General features: G+C 36.1%; 1 protein-coding gene across 5 annotated transcripts in view; it reads right to left on the bottom strand.

Moving 5' to 3' along the window:
• LOC128860872 (uncharacterized) overlaps positions 1-20,496 on the bottom strand; it is a 55,586-nt gene that overhangs the window by 3,211 nt on the left and 31,879 nt on the right. For 3 of the 5 annotated variants that reach the window (XM_054098652.1, XM_054098651.1, XM_054098653.1), the window contains exons 2-5: positions 8,875-9,087; positions 8,444-8,776; positions 2,538-3,048; positions 1,935-2,247 (exon numbers count right to left, since the gene is read on the bottom strand). In XM_054098652.1, coding sequence (XP_053954627.1) covers positions 1,935-2,247; positions 2,538-3,048; positions 8,444-8,776; positions 8,875-9,007 — 1,290 coding nt within the window. In that variant the 5' untranslated portion in view covers positions 9,008-9,087. The remainder of the gene's footprint in view (positions 1-1,934; positions 2,248-2,537; positions 3,049-8,443; positions 8,777-8,874; positions 9,088-20,496) is intronic. The other 2 variants (XM_054098654.1, XM_054098655.1) reach the window with 2 other exon arrangements.

Genomic DNA, 20,496 nt, shown 5'->3' with positions numbered 1-20,496 from the left:
AAAACCTGTTGCAGTATTGTTTAGCGGAAAGCGTTGATAAACTACCTATAATTGTTCAAATTGACTTGATTTGTCGTGTGAATATTTGCCAATTATCAGATACCTTTCCAAGTTCGCAAATATCGAGCCTAGCATGAAAATATACAATGTGAATAACTTTGGAATAGGAGCAGAATATGATTTATTTCTCAACGGATTTTCTACCCCGAAACATCAATAAATACATCCCCGTTTACAGTTTTTGTCAACATTTTTATGCAACCTATCGCGGCTTCACACCCACCTGTAGCACAGATAAAAAAAATAAATAATTGGCGCGTACACTTCTGTTAGGTGTTTGACCGAGCTCCTCCTCCTATTTGAGGTGTGCGTCTTGATGTTGTTCCACAAATGGAGGGGCCTACAGTTTCAAGCCGACTCCGAACGGCAGATATTTTTATGAGGAGCTTTTTCATGGCAGAAATACGCTCGGAGGTAGCACAGATACATATGACAATAAAAACAAAAAGAACGCTGCAGGTAGGCCTACAAGTATACGCTCTCAGGCAACGTTGGGGTCGAATTAATTAATAGTATAAGTATACCGGCCTTAGTAGTACAGGATCCAGTGCTCGAAGTGTAACCAATTAAAAAGGCCATAGATTTATATTAGTTTGGAACATTACTTTTATTCAATTCAAAGTAAAAAATCGGTGAATATAATACAAAATTACGAATCAGTTTACTTTTGCTCGATATGACCACGTTTAGCCTTGACTATAGCAGTAAGGTGATCCAGAAACGAATCGCAAACTGCCCAAATGTGCAAATTTTTTTGGGCCCACTCACGGACAATGGCTTTTTCCAGCGCCTCGAAAGAGAATAATCCATCGGATTTGCGTCTGGTGAATTTGAGAGCCATTGTGTGGACGTTATGAAGTTCGAAACGTTTTTTTTTAGCCATTCTTGGTTCATTCGAGCCACCGAAAGTTTGTCTGCCCACGGCTTCAAAGCAACCTCCAGCATACTTTTCCGATAATATTTCGTATTTACTTTGATGCCAGGCTCGCTGAAAACGATTGAACAGCGCCCACTTGCGGTTAAAGCGGCCCAAACCATTAACTGTGGGGGGTGCTGCCTTCTGGTGGCCAATCGATGACTCAAATTCTCGTATGAACGGTCGGTCAAATAAATCCTATCGTTTTGAGAGTTTACGAATTGTTCAATTTGCAAAAATTTCTCGTCGGAAAACACAATGTTCGGAAATTGACCTCTTTCGGCCAAGCGAAGCAACTCCTTCTTGTTACTGCTTTGGTGGAGATCGTGCGCCTTTTGGATCTTGTAAGACTTGACTTTGAGATCATTTTTCAGTATACGGCGGATGCTACGCCAGATATTTTCAGTTTTTTCGCAATTTGATTGGCACTTCGTCGGGCATTTCGCTGAAGTTGCTTCTTCACTTTTTGAACCATTTTACGTGACGTTGCAGTCTTTTGATGACCACTTCCTTCACCTCCGATCGAGTAATGGTGCGATAAACAAAAACTTTATTTGCTTTATGGAGCTCGAGCTCACGTACAATCGCTGGTTGTGATTTTCCCCAAATTTAATGCAATTACCCTATTACGTTTAAAATCCATTACTGATTTCCTTTTTTCGCGTTTACTATCAGCGAAATGCTTCATCGCGCTTGTAAAAAATACTCTAGACTGTCATTTAGCCAACTAACAGACAACTGATGATCGTGCATCAGCTGAGCGAGCGGTTTAAAGTTGGTTACACTTCGAGTGCCGGACGCTGTACACCATATTTTTAAAGAAAATTAAATTTTGTTTTTTGGAATACTTGTTAGATTTATAGGTTTTTAAAGGCATGGGAAAGTTCCAGGAAACCGTTTCTGTAAATGTCAAGTGTATCGGTCCTAATAAAAATGTATTCAAATTGATTTCGTTTACCTTATTATAGCCACTCAACTCGAACCATTCATTGTCGTATAAATGTTGCGCTGTCTTCGGCATGGCTCGTATCAAATTTACACGCGAAATACTGTCAATGCCGATCATTAGAACGCTGGGCGGTTTCGTGCGTCCTCGCTTAGCATCCTTTTCTTTCCATGTTTTCAAACGTTCTCGTACGTCTGGTTGTTCGTTAATTAAAGGATGTCCGTTTTTATAGACATTTCGCTTTTTGGAATCACACTGCACTAAAATGCTGTGGATCGAAGGCGGTAGAGAGACTTTTCTTTTAAAAGGAACACATTTTCCAAGTCTAAAATTATTCAGAAACGAAAAAAATAAATATAAGAAATAAGTACTACAAATTCAATCGAATGATTAAAATAAAAAAAAAATTAATAATATTTTAATGTATAAATAAACTGTATGCCAATTTTGAAAAAAATATATTGACTTCTTCGTTTTAAATAATTTTAACGAAAATCAGGGAAAACATGGCCGTTTACAGGTATCTGTCCCCTTAATAGATTCGCCTTGGAATATATTATACATAAATACAAATAAATGTAGTGTATAATATTTTCATTTTCAAAAAATGCTTACCTATAGTCTTCGTCTGCTTTTGCACCGGTCCCATTGCGTATTATAGTCTGATAGCAGCAATTTATCCGGCCCGATTTGCTGAATGATTTTATTTCACTCTCCTCGACTTGCAGCACGTACTCCTGTGAAGTCAAATTAAAGACGACTGTTGTTAGGGGTTTCTTGTTCGAGCACGGTTTGTATTTTTCACGCTTGAAGTGTTGCATTATATCCGGTGCATGCACATCCACGTCAGGTATTCGGCACAAATCACTCCAAACAAGATAACCTGTGGGTGGTCGTATGATTGTATTTGTGTCATTAGTTAGAGGATTTTCAAAGTTTGAATCAATTAGAGATTCTTTGGTGTTTGTTGTTTGGTCAACTGGCGACGTGTTAATGAGTTTAAGAACTGACGGCGGTGTAGATGGTGGCAATGGTAGTTCAGTATCGGCTGGTGGTGTCAGTAATGGTTTCACATCACCCTCGCCATTCGAGAACAGCCTTTGTTTGTTTACTGATTCTGTGGTCACTAGGTGAGTATTTGTTTGTTTTTTAGAGGCATGTGGAGCATACACATACACATTCCCACAAAACAATTACACGGTACACGTGGCACGTGGCACGAGGCATTACAGCAAGCAAAATAACAAAACCGGTACAAGCAGTTATGCGAATTGCAGATTTTTTAATATCACATTCCAGAAGTGGTAGTTTTGAATTTTGTTGCGTCAAAGCATGCAAATTAAGTAAAACAAAAACATAAGACATAACAAATGAAATGTGCGACAAATAATTGAACAGACTATCGAAATAAAATACGATTAGTTAAAAGATTAGTTAGTACGTAAATGCAGTACTGCAGTAGCACTGCGAAATCGTAGCAAGAGAGTTAAAACATAATTTAAAAAAAAATCTTCAGTTGCTGTATTAAATATATTACTTAAATTAATAAAATATTAGAGCTAATCAATATTTCCGTATACATTCTGTCAAAAAAGTACCGGGAAGTGGTCAATAAAACGCAAAATAATAGTTCAATCATCAAAATTTATTTCGTCGCCTTCAAAATAGGTTTCATTCCAAGCAATACACATATGCCAACGATTAGTTCAGCAATCAAAGCACCTTTTAAACGCGTTTGAAGAAATCTTCTACAGCTTATTCTCCTTAATGGTCTCTCTCGACTCAAAATAGCGTCCGCGGAGTGGCAATTTAAGTTTTGGGAAAAGGAAAAAGTCACAGGGGGCTAAATCTGGTAAATACGGTTCACTTCACTTGCTCAAGCATATCTTCAGCCACCTTATTCTGATGAATTTTTTGAAAGAAATTCAGCTCTCTGGAAACGAGTTGCGCAGCCACACGTCTCATGCTCAATTGATGGTGTTAAATGTGGCGAATTGATTTGTGAGACACGGCAAGGTCACGAACTACCTCTCTCAAATTTAAATGATGATTTTCCAGCACCATTTCCTAGACTTTGTTGACGTTTCCATCCGTTGAAGATGTTGATGGACGACCAGAACGGGGCAAACCTTCCACGACTTTTTGGCCGCTGCAAAAGTTTTGTACTACTCGTAGAGCCGTGTTTTTGATAAAGCACACTCGCCATAGGCTTTCATCAACATTTTCAACGATTTGGCATACGATATCCCGTTCAAAACACAAAATTTAAGACAAACTCTTTGTTCGATATTTGTATCCATAGTGAAGATTGCCGAGCACAACTGCCGTTGAATGACATAATAAAATGACAAAAACAAGCTAATTTACAGATCAGACAGTTGTACCAACATTCTAGCAAAAAAAAATGTAGACACATGTACATATGTGTACCACGCGCTTTTTAAATGAAAAATTCCCGATATGTTTTTAACAGAATGTATACAAAGTTATTTCTCTAATATTGAAAATTAGTGCAAAAATTGTATTTAAGTTCGAAAACAAACTTTTCTGTGCTTGTAATAGCTTCGCCGGAGTATTCTTTTATTTATTTATTTAAATATAATATAAAGTCTAGATTTACTTAAATATAAAGTCAAGATTTATTTATTTAAATATAAAGTCTATGTACAAGAAGGTTTTTCAGACTACTAACACAAATTACATAAGATTATACTCATATACAAAATTTTAGAAGGTTAATAAAACATTATTAGACAAAAATAAAACAACAGAGAATCAATCGATAAGAGATGAGATTCGGTTAAATTAGCGCGTTTCGGGCATACCTTGATTTGTTTTTATGTTAGCTGCATAGAAAGGGTAGGAATTTCGAAGTTCTCTTCTTGGAACATTAAAGTTTATTCTTTCAAAAAGGGCAGCACAGTCAAAATTTCCCTTTTTAAAGCCACACATAAAAGTTAGGGAGAAAACAGATACACCGATTTTCTGAGATTTCGACACACTGCCTCCGGAAAACTCTGATATTGTCTGCTGCCACGATTTACTTGAACGCGTCGATGAATCTACTTGAGTTATTCAAAGAAAACTTGGAAATCTCCTTAATTTACTTCGAGAAGCATCGTAGCATATTGTATCTATTATATTACATATATAAGTATTGTCTCTTGTGTATTGTAAAGATTTTGAAGAGCCGCTCTTTCTGAACTTAAGCTGTGTCAGCGTGTACGGCAGGTTAATTTTAGTCGCATGATCACCAAGGAGCCAACATTCCTTAATTACTGCTGTCAGTCTCAAAGTCGTCTTTACGGATCCTCTGAGAGGATAAACTGCAAAATCTATTGATTCAGCTCTATACCGACCAGCAACCCTTAATATTCTGGAATTCGTCATTGACGATGTCAATGATAACTGGGCTTCTCTATTTTGCTCTTATTGCTTAAAATTCTAGTAGCTTAACAGAAATTAAAAATAAGTATGTATGTATAAACTAATTTTCTACATAGATATCATTAATTTATGTACATATAAATTTATATACAATAAAATATAAAGTAAATAATTTGGAAGAAAACACAAATTTCTGATATGTACGATTACAGAGTGTAAAAAAGAATATTAAATATTTAAGGAAGAAAACAAAATAGCTGCTCATAAAAAAGCATCTGCCTTTCGCATTACTCAATAATAAAAGGTTGTGCAAAGTTTATTTCAGCATGAAAATTTCACAATATACTCTTAAGATACTATATACACGCAAACTTTTTCGACTGGTTCCAACGAAGTGCCGGACGATTTTACCCATATTTTCTTTTCATTTTGTCTTTTGTGCTATGAACAAACTTAGCGGCCTCTTTCGCTCACGTTTTGTGGATCTACAAAAACAGTAATTCTAATTTTTCGCAGTATTACCTGGTGAAAGTTTTCATTTCTATGCTTTTGAGTATTTTTTCTTTCGAATTAACTCTGAAATAAAAAGTAGCCTTCCCAAGAGGATATGACGGATTTATTAGGTAGCTCAATATGACTGACACTGGGTCAAAAGTAGACATCTTACTTCATTTGTGGAAAACATAAAGACGCGCACCATAAACAGGAACAGGAGCTCGGGCAAAAACCCAAAAAGGTTGTAAATGCCAATTATATATTCATAAATGTTAATAACATTTCACATTAAAGGGCAATCTAAACTAACAGCACAGAGCGTCAATGGCAGATTTAAAAGCAGACGTCGGAGATGAAAAATAAATATATATTTTTTTTGAGATTTTATTATACATTCTCCAAAAGTGCTCTGGTTGTAGTTCATGAGAAAGGTAATTGACTGTTAGCACATGAAGATAAAATGTATTTTGAACTTAAAATATATAGTACGCCATCCCCCGAAATTATTATAAAATCATCACATATTGAAAAGCTTTAATTTAATGTTTTATGTGTATAAAAATATAGTTCATTCTTCAACAAAGACCTTTTCAAAGTTTGCTCAAGGTGTTTAAAAATTCAACAAATTTGCATTAAAATTTAAAAGTTTTTAGTTAGAATTTTTGTTTTTTGAGTGCCCAGTTTTATAGCCCATACAACTTTTGTGTACTAAAGTGAAAGTTTGAAGTAGCTCAAAAGTTTTGTTAATTTTTCCCACTGAACGGTACTTTTTATACGGAGAAAACGCGAAACATCGTCAAACTTGCATTTTGTTATATTAAGTAAATAAGCCAATTAGACAAACTTAAAAATGGCCTACTTAGGCATCAAACTGAGTAGAGAGTATTCAACAAGCCTCCCCATCGATGAGAGAATCCAAGCAGCTAGCAGATTGCACGCGTCACTCAAGAATGATAGAAAGAAGAGTGTGCCCATCAAGAGTGCGTGACGTCACGTTTTTCCGAGTTGTGCAGTGTTGCCAACCATTTGCTCTTCACAATAAATTTAGTGCTTTTTTATACCCAAAATGCGAAAATTTTGACGTTTCGTGTTTGTTTATTTTCTTTTAATTTAAAGCTACCGAAACCTTAAGTTAAAAAAACACTGTATCGTTAAACAAAAAAGGTTAAAAAAGGTCACTCTGAGAAGATTTTAGTTCTAATGAAAATTTTTTGATTCTTATAAAATTTCATAATTTGAAAGTGCAAATTTAATTGTTGGCTTCATTTAAGGTTATGCAAGAATATTAAATCTTCTTCTCTCAACTCTTCTTAAGATTGAAAGCTTTTATACACATTATAAAAAGCGTTTGAATTTACTGAATACGAATTAAATAAAACCATAGAGGTGTAATCGGTTCTTCCGATCCTGAATCCTTAGTGGGACATAAGGCATCAAACGGTGTGTTCATAGTTAAAATAAGCAACAAAATACCAGAAAATACTGAAGAAACCATATCGACATTTTTGCAAAAAGAGTACTTTATCTTGTTACATAAACTCAAATATAATATAGCAAAAAAGTCGTTCTCTTAACAAAAATCTCATAAATTAATTATTTAAAAAAAACGCACATTTTTAAGACAATTTCTTACACATACAATAACAATTGGTTATTTAGTTTTATTTAAATGGGCATTTTAGTGCGTTTTTATATCCAAAGCTAGCCAACACTGCAGTAGCGAGAGAGAGATTTGACTGCTCTCAGAAGAATACCAACAACAACTGCAATCGCGGGCAATGCTACCAGATGTTAAGAACAGTAAAGCTAAATAAAACTGAGTGAATTATTGAACTAATTTTTAAAAAATGTATATTTTACAAAATTATAAACATTACTTTTAATTAGAACAGGCTAGAAAAATATCATGAAGAAAGAACTAAAACTCCTAGACTAAATAACAAAAACAAAAATGCTAAATCAAGTTACGCAAATGGTTATCTGGCCATACTGGAGCTAAACTACGTAACTTATTGCCAAATTCGCTGAGCGCAAAGTTACGGCACCACGATAGGCGCCATCTTATTATTCTTTCCATCATGCGCGCCACTAACTTAAAATCAAAATTACTAAACAGACAATGAAAAGTGTTTCCTTACAAAACCATCAATAGACCAGTGCAGCAAAACAAAAGGGTTGAAGTACCATTTTTGACATTGTGATACAAATTTTTCGAGTAGAATGAACTAGATTAAAAAATAATAATTAAAATAAAAAAAAAAAAATAATTAAAATTAAAAAATAAATAAGTATACATAAAGTTGCCAATATGTACTGACTTGAGAATAAATTCGGGGGCCGTATGAACCAAAAGAGACAAATAATTAATTAATGAATATGGGCCCGCAAACTAATTATTTTGGAGATATCGCAAGTTATTCTTCCTGATTTATTTTTCTACTTTTGGACCATACTATTTATTACCTCCTTAAATAATATACTTTACATTATTTTTTAACATCCTGTATAATAAATACAAGGAAAGATATGAACATATAAAAAACAAACGAGTTTCACAACGTCATGCAAATACATATAAATCATTGGGTAAAAAAAATGCATGACCCACAGGCACGAATGCCACCTGGGCGTATACTCACCCTTCATACCCGGCACATGTGAGTAGTGCAGCACGGGTATGCGCTCATCTGCATAGTTGCTGGCGCGTATCGAACTACTCAAATAGAATACGAAGACCAAAAAAATTAATAAAATTATCAATTGCTTGCGACGTAGCAACCGATATGACCAGTTAAAGTATTTGGCCGATGGACTGCCGGGTTTGCCACTGTTTGTGACGCACTGCAGAGATTTCTGCCAACAAATCGAAATTGCGTTTTTTACAAGTTGCTGTTTTGAGTTTACACCTGGTGCAGAGAACAGAGCAGTTGAAGATCTGGCTTCATTAGAATTTCCCGATGAACTGTCGCCATCTGCAACAAGACAATCAGAGGTTAATTTTAGTATACGCCGCAAATCTCGAATTCGGTTAAATTCATACCTAGAAGCGTTAGAGCATTGAAAAATTTACCTCTAATATTATGTGATGACTTTGTTGGCGTGGAATTGCATTTATTTGTGTCAGTATTTTTATTGCTACAAGTCTCCATTCCATTCCTCACCGAATGTGTCATATTCTCAGCTGCATTTTCATTCATTTTCATTGCCGTCGCTGTTGTATTTTTTCGCGTGATTTACCAGCCGGTGAGGATAATGCATACTCGTATTCCTTAAAGTTACAATGCTGTATAGAAAAAAAATTTAATTTTAAATGAATATTTCAATGCCAATTTAAAAAAATAGGATGGAATTTACCTACAAAAAATGGATACAGGGTGGGCCATATAGCGTTTGCTTTTTGAACCACCTATTTTTTTGAGAATGGTAACACAAATGACATGTCAAATGTATTCATAATTTACTTAAAGGTTTGACATTTACGAAATGGGACGCTATACGCTTGAACAAAATTGGGAAATATTAAAACCTATTTCCAAAGTGGTTAGTCATCTTCTTCTTTTCTGATGAAGCCCTTTTTCACATCGGTGGCTACGTCAATAAGCAAAATTGTCGGATTTGGGGCTCAGAAAATCCACACGTTACTGTAGAGAAGCAAATGCATCCACAACGAGTCACTGTTTGGTGCGGGTTTTGGTCTGGCGGCATCATCGGGCCATTTTTTTTTTCGAAAATGGGCGAGGAGCCACGGTTACAGTAAATGGCGAGCGTTACCGTGATATGCTCATCGAGTTGTTTCCAAAAATTGAAGAGGATGACATGGACGACATTTGGTTTCAACAGGGCGGTACAACTTGTCACACTGCCAAAGTTACACTCGAACTTTTGGCTACCATTTTTGAAAGCCGAATAATCAGTCGAAATTCCGATATCAATTGGCCGCCTCGAAGCTGTGATTTAAGCCCGTTGGACTATTTTTTGTGGGGAGCCGTTAAAGACAAATGCTATGTGAACCATCCAGAGACGATTGATGCTTTAAAACACGAAATCGAAGTTGCCATTCAAGAAATTGGAGCCCAAACAATCGAAAATGTGCTTAAAAATTGGGTTGATCGAATGGCCTACTGTAAAGCGGTTCGTGGCAGTCATTTGAACGATATTATTTTTCATTCATAAATGACAATGTTCAATCTTCAAAATAAAAAAAAAAAGTTAGAAAAAATATTGATTAGTTTGTTTTTTATAGCCGATTTAAAAAGCAAATTTTACATGGTCCACCCTATAGAAGTGATTTTGACATTTCTCTCTATTGAGTCAAAAATTTTGAATTGCGACTGAAATGTCATTCTTAACCCATTACATTTCGTAATTTAGTTTTTTTTTCATTTCTAATTGGAATTGCGCGATTGATTTTAAGTAAATGAAATGCATGATACAATGAATGGCGGGCGCCGTAGCCGAATGGGTTGGTGCGTAACTACCATTCGGAGTTCACAGAGAGAAGGTAGGTTCGAATCTCGGTGAAATACCAAAATGAAGAAAGAGTTTTTTTCTAATGGCGGTCGCCCCTCGGCAGGCAATGGTAAACCTCCGAGTGTATTTCTGCTATGAAAAAGCTCCTCATAAAAAAAAAAAATATTTGCCGTTCGTAGTCGGCATGAAACTGTAGGTACCCCCGTTTGTGGACAACATCAAGACGCACGCCACAAATAGGGGGACGAGTTCGGCCAAACACCAAAAAAGGGTGTAAGCACCAATTATATATATATGACACAAAAAAGAATATAATGGCATTAAAATAAAATATTAAAACAAATTTTAATGTGAGACTTAGTCCAAGTTATGAGCCCCAATTAATAGAACACCCTTTGAGTTGAATAAGCTCTTCGTTTCATTGGCCCTTAATCTCTTGGTTACTAAATTTAGTTTTAAGTTTCAATGAAAATCATTATCAATAAACCCAACATTAGCCGCATTAACTCAATTAGCTGGAGATGAATGACATACGTGTATAAAGGCTCCTTATTTGCTTTATAAGCTTTAATAAACCAGGTATCAGAAGATAAATTGTCATTCATTTTAAAATCTCATGCCTGTATGGTTTTGGAAGCTGCTAGAAAATTACAACGAATCTGCTCAAAGTACCAACTTTTCGGACGAAGCGCATTTTCATCTCCACAGCTTTATTAACAATCAGAATTGCCATGCTTGGGAATCGAATAACCCACTTTGGCGCGGCTTATGATGCAGCGGCATTGTTGGTTAAGATTTCTTCCAAAATGAAGACGGCTATAATATGACAGTTGGCGTGGAGCGCCACCGGAACAATTTAGTCAATTTTGTTTTGACAGGGCAATGAAGAAATGAGTTTTGGCGAATTCGGGTTTCAGCCCTACATGCCACACCAACATCCATTCATCGTTACTTTGCCGCGCTAAGTTCGATCATCGTGTAATTTATGCCCTAGATAATTATTTGTCTATGTTTTGATTACTATATTTTTGACTATTCGAGCAAAAATGAATATATTTCAATGAAACTTAGTGCATGTATTACTATTACATCATAACAGTATCAAGACGCACGCCCTAATTAGGAGGAGCAGCTCGGCCAAGCACCTAACAGAAGTGTAGGCGCCAATTATTTATTTTTTTATTTTTAAACATTGTTACTTGGTTAACTCACACGAAATTCATCAGCCGCCTTGTATTAAGATATGATTGTGATAATAAAATGGCAGAAAGCCTTATTATATTGCAGCAACAGAAAACAACAAAGCGAGTTATTACTTGTAAATGTGGCTACCTCATTCGAAAATGAATGCTATTAAATTTACATTACCTAATACACGAAAACAATAAAATAATCCAAACTCTTCATTAGATACTTTTTCATTAAACATACAGCGCAAGAGATTAACAAACTATTCTGTGAATTGACCCTGGCATTTTTCTTTTTAGTTAGTTTAACAGCAGTTGATTGTTATTTCAATGAGACGCCAGCTTGATGATAGAGTTATAAATAGCATCTTGGAGTAAATCGTGGAATTATGAATCTATGTACACATCTTCTTTTGTGTTCATGATGAGGTGTATTAATTGGTTATGAATTTCTAATAAATCAATTTTTTATTCAAATACATTTTGCGAAATTAAAAAAAGACATGCCATCACGCTAACTGTCAATTACTATTAAAAAATTATTTAATATGAGCGCGTAATTTTATGTTTATGTATGTATGCTGTTATTAACATATTTGTATGTGAATTGTGTGTTATGCATGTAAAATTCTATTTTGAAAAAATTACAACTAAATACATATCCATACATAGTGGCTCACAGCCTGCCGATTTTATGCAGCACAAACCATCAATTCAAAAGTTTCATAACTACAAAACTAAAAAGAATATTAAAGATATATTAATACCATTGAAGAGAAAAATAACTCAAATTTAATGAAATATCTTCATTTCTTGTGGAAATGTACGTTTAAATATCTGAAAACTAAGAAAACAAAAAATACTGCTTAATTTTAGGTCACAGCTTATTTGATGCAGACATTTATTACTTTCAAGAAATGAAACCAAAACATGATTTTGAACTTTTTTGAATACTTGGTATAATAATACTGGTATACAACAAAAAATATATTTGGCGAAAAGATTCCGAAAATAGGATTAAATAGTTCACTTGGATTAAATGTTTTTGAAATAAGGGATAGGGGTAGTCAAAATTTTCAAAAAATTGGATTTGTTTTGCATATTCTTAAAGTAAAATATCTTAAAAATATTGTGTGAAAATTTAAAGCGAATCCGAAAATTACTTTTCAAGTTATTCAACAATTGACAAAGGGCGCTCGGGCTCTACATAAATCGATAGCAAAACTTTAAATGCGTTTTTCTCAAAACTATGTTTTTTGAACTGGTGATCACTGTAACTTAAAAACCGCTTAGTAGATTTCAATAAAATGTATGCAGCTTTTGAAAAACATAAAAAACTCGTGCCTGATCGAAGGATTTTTTTAAACAATTAACTGTCGGTTTTTTTTCTCGAAAATCTGGAAAAAGTTTCCTGAGGCCGCCATATTGTGGATTTTGAAAAAAAACCTTCGATCAGGTACAAGATTATCTATTAATAAAACTTATTTCTCTTGTCCGATTAGTTTTAGATGAATCTCCAAGGACTTCTGATGATCACCGGAAATGACTTCTGGAGAAACGGGCTCCACACAAACAGCGCTAACTTTTACAATTACTTATTTTTTTTGAAATGTTGCTAAAGTCAAGCCGAAACATGATGTAACATATTATTGCTATGTTTTTATTTTTGTAAAATAAAGCAGCTGACTAGCAAAAAAAAAATGATTGAAAATCAATATTTTTTCGGGGCTCTGACTACCCCTAACCCCATAAAGCAAAAAGTTGCAATTTTTTTCCTGTAAGTCGTGATAAAAATATTAATTGAAAGCATTACCTACTAAATATTACGATATACACAGACAAATTATAAAAAAAATGTTTGAAGCCATTTTTGCTCAGAAGTTAATAAAAATAATATACGAATGTTGTTCATCCGTGAGTATTACGTTTGCCCAATTTCGTTCTGATTCCGCTCCGAAGTTTAAAGTCTTCTGCACGTACACGTCCTCGAATCGTGTCTTTGGTTATGTAACTAGTTTCTCTTAAAACTATTTCTTCTTCAGCTTCATGCAACGATAAGTTCGGTTCTGTCACAAACAAATCAATGATGAGGTTTTTTTTGGACCTCGTCCGGAGGAGTCGGCGACTTTTTCAAATATTTTTCTGTAGAGTCAAGTGACATTTTTGGGCTTTCAGGCTATGTACATAAAAAAAATGATTTCTCGTGGTAACCGGCGCCAGTTGGACACACCAAATGAAATCAAGTCCTTCTCCACCTGTTCTCTCCAACGCAGAGGAGGTCTTCCTCTTCCCCTGCTATCACCAACACGTACTCGAATACTTTCAGAGACGGAGAGTTTGTATCCATTAGGTCGGGGTAACCCAACTAACGCAGACTTTGAACCTTTATTTGCTGGTCATACAGCTCATTGTTCCATCGTCTGCGATACTCGCCATCACCAACGTGCAAGGGCCTAACAATTTTCCTCAGAATCTTTCTCTCAAGTACTCCAAGGGACGCCTCATCGGTTGTTTTCATCGTCCAAGCTTCTGCGCCATACGTTAGGACGACAAAATGAGAGTCTTATGAAGTGTTAGTTTTGTTCGTCGAGAGAGGTCTTTACTGCTCAGTTGCCTACTTAGTCCAAAGTAGCACTTGTTGGCAAGAGAGACTCTACGTTGGATTTCACATTGTTATCGGTGTTAATATTCCGAATTAAACGAAGTATCTTACAACCTCGAAATTATAACTCTCAACAGTGACGTGCTGCCGATACGCGAGTCGGCGCGACTGTTTGTTTGAAGACAGGAGGTACTTCGTTTTGTCCTCGTTCACGACCAGACCCATTCGTTTTGCTTCTTTATCCAGTTTGGAAAAGGCAGAACTAACAGCGCGGTTGTTAAGGCCGATGATGTCGATATCATCGGCATAAGCCAACAATTGTACGCTCTTATAAAAAATTATGCCTGAGCGATAAGTTCTGTGGCTCGCACGATCCTCTCCAACATCAGGTTAAAGTAGTTATACGACAGCGAGTCACCCTGTCTGAAACCTCGGTTGGTATCAAACGACTCGGAGTGGTCCTTCCTAATTCTGACGGCGCTGCTGGTATTGAGCAACGTCATTTTGCATAGCCGTATTAGTTTTGCTGGGATATCAAATTCAGACATCCTTTTCGTGCTGTCGAATGCACCTTTGAAATCGACGAAAAGATGGTGTGTGTCGATTCTCCTTTCATGGGTTTTTTCCAAGATTTTGCGTATTGTGAATATTTGGTCGATTGTAGATTTGACAGTTGGTTGATGGTGGGCTTCAGCTTTTCACACAATACACTCGCTAGAACCATATAGGCGATGTTTAGAAGACTAACCAAAAGGTAATTGCCACAGATTGCAGGATCACTCATGTGATGGATTGAGCAAAGCACACTTAAATTCCAATCGGCAGGTATGCTTTCATCCGACTATATTTTGCCTAGAAGCTGATGCATGCATTTTACCAGCTCCTCGCCGCCGTGGTTGAATAGCTCTGCAGGCAGTTCGTCGGCTCACGTGGTTTTGTTGTTCTTTAGCCGCGTTATCGCTATTCTCACCTCGTCATGGTCGGGTAGCGGAACTACAATTCAGTCGTCAACGATTGGGGTATTGGGATCTTCTCTTTGACATGCGCAGCTCTCACTTTATCAAGTTCGAGAAGTGGTCTCTTCATAACTTCAATACGCTGTGATTGTCAGTCACCAGATCGCCGTATATGTTCGTAAAGGAAAACGCCCCGGTTTACAACCTTTTGTAAGCCGTCGAACTTCCTGGCAGAATTTTCGGGCGTTGTTCCTATTGGCCAGCTCCTCGCACTCACGTATTTCGGCCTCTCGTTTCTTCCTTGTAAATTATGCATGTATTTTTTTATAGTTTTATCGAAAGTAATATTATTTTTTAAGTCTAACTGCTCTTTTACAAAAATTCGAACAAGTTTTCGTTTTATTTGGTGGATAATGTTAAAATACATACATACATACATTTGAATGCCTTAATATTGATAAGCCGAGTGCTTTATCAAAAATTTGTACAATAATTTTCATTGTTACAGTTTCTAACTGCATTTTTTATCACATTTCCGCTTCTTGTTTCTCAAGCAAAAACAACAGCAAATGGAAAGAAACCAACATTTCCAACCCTTGACATATTTATGTATGTATGCCAATAAAAATTGAGAACATAAGAGTATACGTCCGTACATTCATGCATTTACGGTTTATACACACAATGATTTCGCAACAACAACAATAGAGAAGAACGAATAGTCGCTGAGTTTATCAATTAAATCAAAAATAGCATATGCACAAAATAAAAACATGCACTAGTGCATAGAAGGGCATTTCGGGATTAATAACAGACCCTGCAGGGAATATCTGAGATAGCGAAAATCACTTTTAGATAAGCTTTTTACCAATTCTATAGGCGGCAAATAGCGAACCAGTCGATGTTGATAAGATACTCCCGAGCTTGCATTGCCAACTCCATCATCACTTCCGGAATAGATGTCCAGTCGAGGAAAATAAAGTTCAAATAAATTTCACAATAAAGTTCGCATTTATACAAATCTCAAGGCATTCTTAATTTGCCATAAAAAAATGGCACGTGTGGGCAAAACTTTAAACTCTAGAATATAGGAAATGGTGCTGATGGAAAATCATCATTTAAGTTTGGGGGAGGTAGCTCGTGACCTTAGCTTGTCTCACGAACCAATTCACAGCATTTCACATCATCAATTGAGCATGAGACGTGTGGCTGCTCGACTCGTTCCAAGAGAGTTAAATTTCTTTAAAAAAATTCATGGGAAGGAGGGGGCTGAAGACATGCTTGAGCCACTAAATTGTGTGCGCATACTGATGAGTCGTGCGTATACGAGTGTGACATGCAAATCAATCAACAGGCGGCGGAATAGCGCTATCCTCATGAGCCGAAACCCAAAAAATCACGTCAAAGTCGGTCAAAAGTGAAAGTCATGCTACTCGTTTTCTTTGATTATCATGCTGTTGTGCATTCGCAATTCATGCCTAATGATTCTACGGTAAATAAAGAATTTTATTTGGAAGTTTTTCGACGTTTGAGAGAGAATGTGCACAGGAAACGGCCCAATTTGTGGAAAGAAAACTCATGAATCTTGCACCATGATAACGCACCATCTCACAAAGCACATACTGTGAACACTGATTTGACCAAAAACTCGACAAATATCATCGAACAACCACCTTATTCACCGGATTTAGCCCCCTGTAACCTTTTCCCTTTCCCAAAATTTAATTTACTACTCCGTGGACGCCGCTTTGAGTCGATGGAGGTCATTAAGGAGAATTCGCTGAAGAAGATCTCTTCAAACGCGTTTAAAAGGTGCTTTGATAGCTGGGCTAATCGTTGCTTTGCATGGAGCCTATTTTGAAGGCGACAAAATAAATGTTGATGATTAAACAATTATTTTGCGTTTTGTTAAACAATTCCCGGATCTTTTTTGACAGGATATATAATGCAATTATATCACACAAAACAAGGCTCAACTTTAAATGCCTTGCTATTTTTACGAAAACATTTTAACGAAAATATTGTAATAATCTAAAGGGGGTTCCAGTAAAAGTTGTTATTCTGAATAGGATTGCGCTATCGAGAGATGATTAACGATTTTTTATGGCCGGAATTGGATGGCATTGATCTGGACAACGTTTATTTTCAACAAGACGGTGCTACGTGCCACACAAGCAACGAAACCATTGATCTTTTAAGGGATCTGATCCGTGTTATCTCTAGAAGAGGTGATCACAATTACCCACCGCGATCTTGTGATTTAACACCTTGTGACTTTTTTCTTTGAGGCCACGTGAAAGAGAAGGTTACGACAACAGCCCAGAGTCGATAGAAGACCTCAAAGATGGAATTCGTGAGGCTATCGAGGACATAGGGCAGCCACTTTGCAATTCGGTTATGGAAAATTTCATGAAAAGGATATTGTCCTGTAAGCGTGGTCGTGGTGCTCAATTGCCTGGTGTATTTATAAAAATCTGGTAAAAATTCAGAAGCGGCATAAAACTGTAGGTATTTCCATATGTGAGACAAAAGTTGATACAATTTATACAGACTTCTCTAAAGCGTTTGACAAAGTATCGCACCGAATACTCTTGTCGAAGCTTGCATCATTGGGTATACACTCCACGTTTTTGTCGTGGATCAAATCATATTTGTCCAACAGGCACTGCGTTGTAGCCGTTGATAATACGACATCTCGTGCATTTATTGCGTCCTCTGGTGTCCCACAGGGAAGTATTCTAGGACCCCTTCTCTTCATACTTTTTATTAACGATATTGGTTCTTGCTTTTCGTTTGCAGAACACTTGTTGTATGCTGATGATCTAAAAATATTTGCGGTGATTAACAGTCTTAGTGACTCTGAAAAGTTGCAAGCTGACTTGCACAATGTTCGGAATTGGTGCTATTTAAACCGTTTGTCACTAAATATTAGCAAATGCTTTCACGTAAAATATGCTAAATCAAACAATACTTTGCATACTTCGTATAGTATTGCTGGCTTCCCTTTGCAATCCGTTGAGGAAATTAAAGACTTAGGCGTTATTTTCGACTCTAAGCTGATTTTCACCAGCCATGTTAACCACGTCATAAGACGATCATATGCGATGCTAGCATTCGTACGCCGAAATTGTTCTGCATTTACTAACCCATACACTCTCAAAACATTGTATTGTGCTTTTATTAGATCAAGATTAGAGTATGCCGCTATTATTTGGAGACCGTACCAAATAGGTCTGTCTAATCGGATTGAGAGAGTTCAGAAAGTATTTCTTCGTTTTGCGCTCCGATCTTTAAACTTTTCTGAACCTGTACCATCGTACCGCTCTCGATGTTTATTGATTGACTTAAAACCTCTTGATAGCAGACGATCTATTCTATCGTGCTCATTTATTATTAGTATCATTTCTGGATCTATTGATTGTCCTTCTCTTTTAAGTAAAATTCAATTTAATATACCCAATATGAGGCTCCGACAGTACGAAACCTTTAAAATTGGCTTCTCGAGAACCAACTATGGGGTGAATGCTCCGATTCCTAGGGCATGTGCAGATTTAAATATGTTTTTCAATTCTTCCGATGCTGATTTTACGTGGCCGTATGGGATCTTAGTCAATCATCTTAAATCGTTCTTTTCTTAGTAACTACTAAACTATTGTACATTAGCTTAATATAGTCTGTAAGAATGTATCCATTTAAAGACAATAAATAAATAAATAAATAAATAAATAAAAAATCACGCACACACCGCAAATTGGAAGAGAAAGTCGGGCAAACGCACAACAAAGGATAAACGCGCGAAGTATACCATATATACTGTACCCACATATATATATATATGTAGTAGTTCAAATATTCACTTAGTGACAGTTTAATTAAATGGATTGTTGAATATAAATTATTACATTTTTTTTTTGTAAATATAAGTTACAAAAATGAATACAAAAAAAGGGAAATCATACCATATACATTTTAAGCTACATCTGGGACCAAATTAACCAATGAGGAGTTCTTAGGCAATGCATTTCTCTGGGCCCCATTTCCCTTTTCTAACTTCCTAAAATACATTTTTCCCATCTCAATGTAATTCCATTCAAAATTACACTAGTTTTTGAAATTTTAATATATAAAACTACGCTACGTAAGGTATCCGACAAGTCCGGGCCACTTCTATTTTTCATTTGAAAGTGACCAATCTTATGAAAGTGACGTGCCCATAGAGAAAGTACTAGTTCTTTGAAGCGCTCTGCATTGAAAAAGCTACTTTTTATTTTGCTTGCCGCGACGGTGCGCGATTATTGATGATTAGTTGGCGTTAAAGTCCCCCTGGAAAAATCGAATATCATTTTTTAGCAATTCGAAATGTGGCGCTGTAATAGTATACAAAATATTATAATATTGTCCCAAATCTTTAGTTTCAATTTTAACTCGATGAAGTATAATATTTCAAACAGTTTTTTCTTTCTTGGTGCTGTGGGCCCGTAGGTAGTAGCATCCACTGCCTTGTGGATAATCCGGCTCTGGCTACATCATCTTAATCTGTTTGGCGCGCCACTGTAAATTACCAGCCATACCTTTCTATTTATTATTTAATTCGACTATTTTTAATGTATATTCCCAAATGTACATGCATAAATACATACATACGTATATATTTACATATGATACAATTGAGATCACAAAAAAAACCTGAGCAATTTGAAGATACACGCTGTATTTGTATATATGTATGCATGTATGTTATAATGAGTGCTTTTTTAGAAGCATAGAACTTTTTTCACATGGAATACACTAATGAGTGCTTTTTTAGAAGCATAGAACTTTTTTCACATGGAATACAAAAAATTAGATACCCATCTTTGGGCAGCTTAGTGTTCATTAGTTTTAATGATTTCATAACTGTTTTATTAGCAAATCACTTGAAGCTATGCGGTCAACTTAGCTAACACCTCTTTCCTCTTTGAAACAGCTCATTGACCAGGCTTAGCATCAGGTGACATCGACGACGACAACTGATTTGTCAAAACGATCTAGACAAGGTTTCGAAAACAGCAACAACAACCGAGGCAGCTAATCGACAGACCTATTTCTCAGTCTAGTCTTTCTATTGTCGGAGTCTTGGACAATAAGTCAAAAAGGCAAAAAGAAACTCCAAATATTCGAGAGAAAAATGTTTATACTAATCTTCGGCGCAGTCTAAGACAACGGCGAGTGGCGTATAACATTTTTTAAGAGGGAAAAATGTGGTGCGGTCCATTAAAGCTCAAAGTCTGAGATGGCTAGACCATACCATGAGAATGCACCCCACGAGAGCTCAACGAAAAAAATAATTGCCGCTAAAACATTTGCAACGAAAGCAAGCGGCAGACCAAGATTAAGATGGAGACGATAAGGGAAAACTCAAGATCAACAGCTGGAAGGAATAAACCAAGAATCGGGGCAAATGGGGACATTTTGTGCAGCAGGCCAAAGCTCACATA

This window comes from Anastrepha ludens, chromosome 4, assembly GCF_028408465.1.
Source record: "Anastrepha ludens isolate Willacy chromosome 4, idAnaLude1.1, whole genome shotgun sequence".
Taxonomy (NCBI): domain Eukaryota; kingdom Metazoa; phylum Arthropoda; class Insecta; order Diptera; family Tephritidae; genus Anastrepha; species Anastrepha ludens.
Note: the sequence above shows the minus strand (reverse complement) of the source record. Positions and strands in the feature narration are given on the sequence as shown.